This window comes from Heterodontus francisci, chromosome 22 (assembly GCF_036365525.1).
Source record: "Heterodontus francisci isolate sHetFra1 chromosome 22, sHetFra1.hap1, whole genome shotgun sequence".
Taxonomy (NCBI): Eukaryota; Metazoa; Chordata; class Chondrichthyes; order Heterodontiformes; family Heterodontidae; genus Heterodontus; species Heterodontus francisci.
In genome coordinates this window covers 58,393,193-58,400,376 of record NC_090392.1, presented here as the reverse complement: position 1 = coordinate 58,400,376, position 7,184 = coordinate 58,393,193, and the positions used below count along the sequence as shown (strand labels likewise).

The following is a 7,184-nucleotide window of genomic DNA, read 5'->3' as shown; positions in this document are numbered from 1 at the left end:
CAAGGGTATCTATATAATGGGAATGGACTGGAAGCAGTTGGGCTCATTGAAATTCAATTAAATGTGGATGGATAGAATTCTACACTGGAAAGTAGTTTGGGTCTGCAGAAATTCTATACAATGGTAGCAAAAGGGAATTTTACATTACAGAAACTAATGGAAAATAATTTTGGACACTGGACTTCTTTTTCTGAATTAAAGTAACATGAGCTAAATTCAGATAGAATTTGTTACTAATTTCTGTATTTTAAGACATAAAATGTAGTCATCTCTAATATTCTGTCACCGGTAAGGGAAAACGGACACACTGAAAAACAGGAGGCAGTGGTCTGATTGGGAGATTTAAATCAGAAGTCTGGACAAATAATCCAGAGGGTATGAACACACATACCGTGAAGGTAGTTTGGTAATTTGAATTCAACTTTTTAAAAAATTTGGAATTAAGAAAATAAAGCTGTTATCAGTAAAAGTGGCCTTGAAGCTGTTAGATCATCATTAAAATCCAATTGGTTCACTGTCCTTTGGGGAAGTAAACCTGCTGTTCTTACCCTGTCTGGTCTATATGTGACTCCAGTCCAACATCAATGTGGTTGACTTTTAACTGCCTTCTGAAGTGGCCAAGCATGCCACCCAGTTGTGTTAAGTCTCTACACCATCTCCATAGGGCAACTAAGAATGGGCAATAAATTCCAACCTTGCCAATGTGCCTGCACCCTTAGAATGATTATATTAAAAAAAACTTTCACAAAGATTATTTAATAACACTACAGTAGAAGATTATGTTTGCTTAATGTTAGTAGATGTTTCAGGAACCTTTATTAAGTAAAATAAAGTGAGTGCAATTAATTCAATTTAGTTTCAGTTTTTTCCACTTCCAATATATGAAAATACCTAGTAAATAGATATTTTTCTCGTACGCAACATTGGAAACTGGAGAACTTTTTCCCCGTGATTTTACTACTTTGTGGAGAAGTTCACACGACATTCTTGAAAGTACTTGAGAGCAGCTTTGTGCCTTGTTAAATTTTGATTTCTCAGATGCTGTAATAAGAAAATCTACAGCCTAGTCCTGAAAACATAGCTACAATTTATTTCAATTTCTGTCTACTTTTCACTAGCTAGCTTTATAAGGAGAATGAAAAAATACCACTTCATAATATGGGACTCCTTGCATTGTGATGGTCATTATATAATTCCATTTCTTTAGATGTAATCTTGGGTATTAGCGAGGATTTGAGCTTTGTGGACTCTCATGCATACGATAGGCACACATGTAGAAGATACCTATGAAAGAAGTGTAGCAATATATTTGTATTATGCCATCAAGTCAATACAACAGAGAGATCAATTGTGAAATGACAATATAATGATCGAAAAACATGTACAGTTGGACAGAGCAGCCAAGTGGTTTTGATGCAAGACCATAGCAAGTTGTGAAACTGAATTGAAAATTATTATAAAGGCTGCTGCAGATGTTGTAAACAATGGGTTCATTAATGCCCTTTAGAGAAGAGTCTGGCTGATAATGTGTTTGGACGATGCCTGATAAAACAGGCATTGGAACACTCAAGTGTAAAGAAAGTGGGGCGGCACAGTGGCGCAGTGGTTAGCACCGCAGCCTCACAGCTCCAGGGACCTGGGTTCGATTCCGGGTACTGCCTGTGTGGAGTTTGCAAGTTCTCCCTGTGTCTGCGTGGGTTTTCTCCGGGTGCTCCGGTTTCCTCCCACAAGCCAAAAGACTTGCAGGTTGATAGGTAAATTGGCCATTATAAAGTGTCACTAGTATAGGTAGGTGGTAGGGAAATATAGGGACAGGTGGGGATGTTTGGTAGGAATATGGGATTAGTGTAGGATTAGTATAAATGGGTGGTTGATGTTCGGCACAGACTCGGTGGGCCGAAGGGCCTGTTTCAGTGCTGTATCTCTAATCTAAAAAAAAAGCAAGGTATTCCTGCAAAGGAACCTCTGATGACAGAAAGGAAGAAAATTATAGATCATAAGGCAACTGTAAGATCATTCCATTCTTTTCTCCTGTTCTTCCCAGTTTTCTGTCAATCATAATTGTGTGAAAAAACACAGCATTCATATATAACCATCCTTTGCACTGACTGTCTGCACCATTGAGAAAGCAACTCTCTTACTTCATTTCGGTTTTACTAAAGAAGTAAAGGAGATAGGAATGTGCATAGCTTTAACACAGCTCCTCCTGTTGATTGCCAATCAGATTTTCAAAGATAGAAAGCAGTAGATTGCCCAGTTACCTCTAGTTATCCATTTTTATTTTATAATCACTGCCTATCTGTACTCATCAATGCTCTATTGTTTAACAAAAGCTATTTTAAAAACTAGCATAAGAGGAGAGAACATTTATGTTTGAATTATTTCTTTGTAAATGGAGATCTGATAATGAGAATCCTATATTTCCAAAAGTTCACTGTTGAAGCCCTCCTGTTTACTCCTATCTGTCCTAGAGTCGTAGAGTAATACAGCACAGAAACAGACACTTTGGTCCATCGTGTCTGTGCCTGCCATCAAGCACCTATCTATTCTAATCCCATTTTCCAGCACTTGGCCATAGCCTTGTATGTTATTGCGTTTCAAGTGCTCACCTAAATACTTCTTAAATGTTGTGAGGGTTCCTGCCTCTATCACCCCTTCAGGCAATGTGTTTCATATTCCAACCACCTTCTAGGTGAAAACCTTTTTCCACAAACCCCCTTTAAATCTCCTGCCCCTCACCTTAAATCTATGCCCCCTGGCTATTGACCCCTCCGCTAAGGGAAAAAGTTTCTTCCTATCTATCCCATCTATGCCCCTCATAATTTTGTATACCTCAATCAGGTCCCCCCAAGCCTTCTCTGCTGTGAGGAAAACAACCCTAGCCTATCCAGTCTCTCTCCATAACTGAAATGCTCCAGCCCAGGCAACATCCTGATGAATCTCCTCTGCACCCTCTCCAGTGCAATCACATCCTTCCTATAGTGTGGCAACCAGAACTGTACACAGTACTCCAGCTGTGGCCTAACTAGTGTTTTATACAGTTCCATCATAACCTCCCTGCTCTTACATTCTATGCCACAGCTAATAAAGGCAAGTATCCCATTTGTCTTCCCAGTCACCTTATCTACCTGTGCTGCTGCCTTCAGTGATCTATGGACAAGTACACCAAGATCCGTCTGACCCTCTGTACCTCCTAGGGTCATATCATCCATTGTATATTCCCTTGCCTTGTCAGCCCTCCCAAAATGCATCACCTCACACTTCTCAGGATTAAATTCCTTTTGCCACTGCTCTGTCCATCTTACCAGCCCATCTATATCGTCCTGTAATCTCAGGCTTTCCTCCTCACTATTTACGACACCACCAATTTTCATGTCATCTGCAAACTTACTGATCATACCTCCTATATTCACATCTAAATCATTAATGCACACTGCAAACAGCAAGGGACCCAACACCGATCCCTGCGGTACACCACTGGTCACAGGCTTCCACTCGCAAAAATAACCCTCGACCATCACCCTCTGCCTCCTGCCACTAAGCCAATTTTGGATCCAATTTGCTAAATTGCCCTGGATCCCTTCCGAAGAAGGGTCACTGACCCGAAACGTTAACTCTGCTTCTCTTTTCACAGATGCTGCCAGACCTGCTGAGTGGTTCCAGCATTTCTTGTTTTTATCCCTTGGGCTCTTACCTTCTTAACCAATCTCCCATGCAGGACCTTATCAAAAGCCTTACTGACGTCCATGTAGACTACATCAACTGCTTTACCCTCATCTACACACCTAGTCACTTTCTCGTTCAATTCAATCAAATTTGTTAGACATGATCTCCCCTGACAAAGCCATGCTGACTGTCCTTGATTAATCCCTGCCTCTCCAAGTGGAGATTAATCCTGTCCCTCAGAATCTTTTCCAATAGTATCCCTACCACTGATGTTAGACTCACTGGCCTGTAATTACCTGGTTTATCCCTGCTACCCTTATAGAATAATGGTACCACATTCGCTGTCCTCCAGTCCTATGGCACCTCTCCTGTGGCCAGAGAGGATTTGAAAATTTGTGTCAGAGCCCCTGCTATCTCCTCCCTTGCCTCACATAACAGCCTGGGATACATCTCATTTGGGCCTGGGATTTATCCACTTTTCAGCCTGCTAAAACCGGTAATACTTCCTCCCTCTCAATGTTAGTTTGTTCATGTATATCACAATCCCCCTCCCTGATCTCTACACCTACATCGTCCTTCTCCATAGTGAACACAGATGAAAAGTAATCATTTAAAACCTCACCTACGTCCTCCGGCTCCACACACAGATTGCCACTTTGGTCTTTAATGGGCTCTACCCTTTCCCTGGTTATCCTTTTGCCCTTATACTTATATACTTATGTGTGCCCAGTATGGAACTGAGCTATACACATCAAGAAGCCTCCAGCTTTAATACCTGGTCTTTGTAAAGTTAACTGATTTAGCTGGGTTGGCATACTTGATCTCAGTGGCCCTGTGCTTGAGAGAGAAGAACCAGCCAGAACTCCTGTTCCTGATTGATTACTGTCCAGTGATGTGTCTGTGCTTGTCTGCAGAGCAAGTTTGGTGAGAAAAAGATTAGGCCTGGCTGTGGTATCCCCTCCCTGGTAAAATAATAGGCCAACACTCACATTGCAGCTCACACATGAGAAAAAGTCACAATAGAATGCAGTTGTAAAGTGGAATCATGACCCAGCACTTTCAGGAGAGAGTAAATTTGCTTTTAATAATCCATTGCAATACTGATTTTACAGAGATGGAGGGAGGCTGCATGGACTGTAAGGAATTCTTCTCTTATATAAGATAATGTCTTACCTGCAAAGAAGGTGAGCACCACAGCCACCCATCCAACGATATAGGACCAGGAGAAACGCCAATGTCCATATCGCTTACCATAATAGTTTACTGTGACAGCTGTATAAACGGCCATGGCTAGCAACACAAACAAACCTGTCAAATAAAAAAAGCAGAGGCATAGCAAGAATAAAAATTAAGACATAGTGGAAAATTTGAATGGTGTCATGGCATTGTGATGTTTGAAACCATTTACATCACTTACATGAAATAAAGTACAAGATGCCTGCAGCGAATGTTTTATCAAATTTGTTGAAAGAAGAGTACTGCATAAATGCCATGATGCCAATAATGATGCCAATGATGCCTGCCAGTAGGGATAGGATCATGAATGCTCGTGTGGCATCCCAGTATGCTGAAATAAGTCAGGAAAGACAAAGGATAGTATTAGTTAGTTATCATTATACATTGGGACAAAGTCAATTTAAATTCTGTCTAGTGGCAAAAACAATATTGCAAAAATGAGAAATGATCAAAGTTTTTTTTATTCGTTCTTGGGACGTGAGTGTCACTGGCAAGACCAGCACTTATTGCCCATCCCTAATTGCCACCTTCTTGAACTGTTGCAGGCCATGTGATGTAGGTAAACCCACAGTGCTGTTAGGTAGGGAGTCTCAGGGTTATGACCCAGCAACAGTGAGGGTACGGCGATATAGTTCCAAGTCAGCATGGTGTGAGATTTGGAGGAGAACTTGCAGGTGATGTTGTTCCCATGCATTTGTTGCCCTTCCTCTTCTAGGTGATAGAGGTCATGGGTTTGGAAGGTGCTGTCAAAGGAGCCTTGGTGAATTGCTGGAGTCCATCTTGCAAATGGTACACACTGAATGAAAGTGGAAGAAAGGCTGAAAATGAAGAAATGCTGGAAACATGGTATTGGCTGGTCAGGGTATTATTTTGGGTGGAACCTATTGCTGATGAAGAGTCACACCAAAAATATTACCTGATATGTTCCCACCATGACTTGATTTTGTTTCTGTGCAGATGTTTCATATGCGTCATGAACAAACAATTGGCTGTATTTTTGCTGCCAATGCCTGTGTCCCGAAAATGGGGTTCTGAACATTGGGATACCGGGCAAAAGGACACTTCGCATTTACAGGTATAAATAGTTATCACAGCAATGAATCTCTTGTGGTGTTGTTCATGAGATTAAAAAAAAGTATTTTTTCATTGTTTCTCTTCATGTCTTGTCTTCCTGTCTTGAAATTGTTCTGCCTCCCCCTTTGCTTCATTGTCTTGCTCCCTTTTATCTTCCCCTCTCTCCATATGCCTTTCACACTTACTTGTTTTTCTTCTGTATCTCTCTGCTTGTCTTCAACTATATTTTCTGAATTTTTTGCATCTCTCTGTATACCTATTGAGTACAATGTGGTGGAACCATGTCTGATGCACAAGGCTTGATGGACCAGATGGCATTTTCTACTCCTCTTTGTATGTTCATATATTGTTCTCTTTGTACATCTGTTTGTTTTCTCTCTCTCCTTTTAAGTACACCTCCTACTCAGTTGCTTTCTTTGAAACAATTTGAAAAAAATAACCCCAATTACTGCCTCATCTGTGATCAGCACAACCATGGAGCTGAACCTGGCAGTCACTCTGGCTTGGAGCCTTTATCAGCTCGACCATCAGGAAAGCTGTAATTGTGTCATCTTAAATCACCAGAACAATTGCCTTCTAAAAATTCTTGTTTTATTTGAAAGGGATAAAGTACCCCTGCACCTAAACTGCCATTCTTTAAACATAAACAAGATCTCTAATATCTGCTAGTGATGTTCAGTGATTATTCTACTTATGCCCAAATCCTTGATAAAAAAATTTAAAAATTGGATTCATTAAATTCCGAGGTTGTTGTGTCATTCGCTATACTATGAATTTCATTCATGCCTGCTTTTAATCTCCTTACCGACACTGTCAGTGTGTAGATAGCATTTTCCTGGCACACAATATCTCCATAGTCCCTGGTGCATAAAACTGCCAGAATGGCGGTACTGCATCCAGTAATCCGTTGCTGTGGAAACAACTAGTAGGATATTGCCCACAACGGCACAGAACAAGCCTCCTCCCATAAAACTGTACATCTTGTTGGAGGTACAACCTGTAGGAGGAAATGCACAGGAAAGGTACAGATTATAATTCATTTTAGAGACCTTGAATTAATTCCATTTCTACAAACTTCAACATATCAACAACTGTAGATAAAGCAAATTCCTTTTGTTGCTCAGTGCATTATTGCAATGAAAAATTTTGTTTCTCTAGATTTTATAGAATATTATCTGTCTTTTCTGACGGTTGGAGCACTGAACGTA

The 7,184-nt window shown here is 40.6% G+C and overlaps 1 protein-coding gene across 1 annotated transcript; it reads right to left on the bottom strand.

The window, feature by feature from the left end:
• Positions 1 to 1,222: 1,222 nt before the first annotated feature.
• Positions 1,223 to 6,956, bottom strand: lim2.1 (lens intrinsic membrane protein 2.1). The gene is made up of 4 exons (XM_068054324.1): positions 6,782 to 6,956; positions 5,084 to 5,233; positions 4,840 to 4,974; positions 1,223 to 1,284 (listed from the first exon to the last, which is right to left on the bottom strand). The coding sequence occupies exons 1-4, from the start codon at positions 6,954 to 6,956 to the stop codon at positions 1,223 to 1,225; spliced, it is 522 nt and encodes a 173-aa protein (XP_067910425.1).
• Between the last annotated feature and the right edge of the window lie 228 nt (positions 6,957 to 7,184).

What these genes read in the sequence shown, in the direction of transcription:
- lim2.1 (XM_068054324.1), bottom strand. Translation starts at nt 6,956, where the DNA reads ATGTACAGTTTTATGGGAGGAGGCTTGTTCTGTGCCGTTGTGGGCAAT. An exon ending in TCTACACACTGACAGTGTCG is followed by an intron (nt 5,234 to 6,781) that starts GTAAGGAGATTA and finishes GACTTATTTCAG; the next exon opens with CATACTGGGATGCCACACGA. An exon ending in CATCTTGTACTTTATTTCAT is followed by an intron (nt 4,975 to 5,083) that starts GTAAGTGATGTA and finishes TTTATTTGACAG; the next exon opens with GTTTGTTTGTGTTGCTAGCC.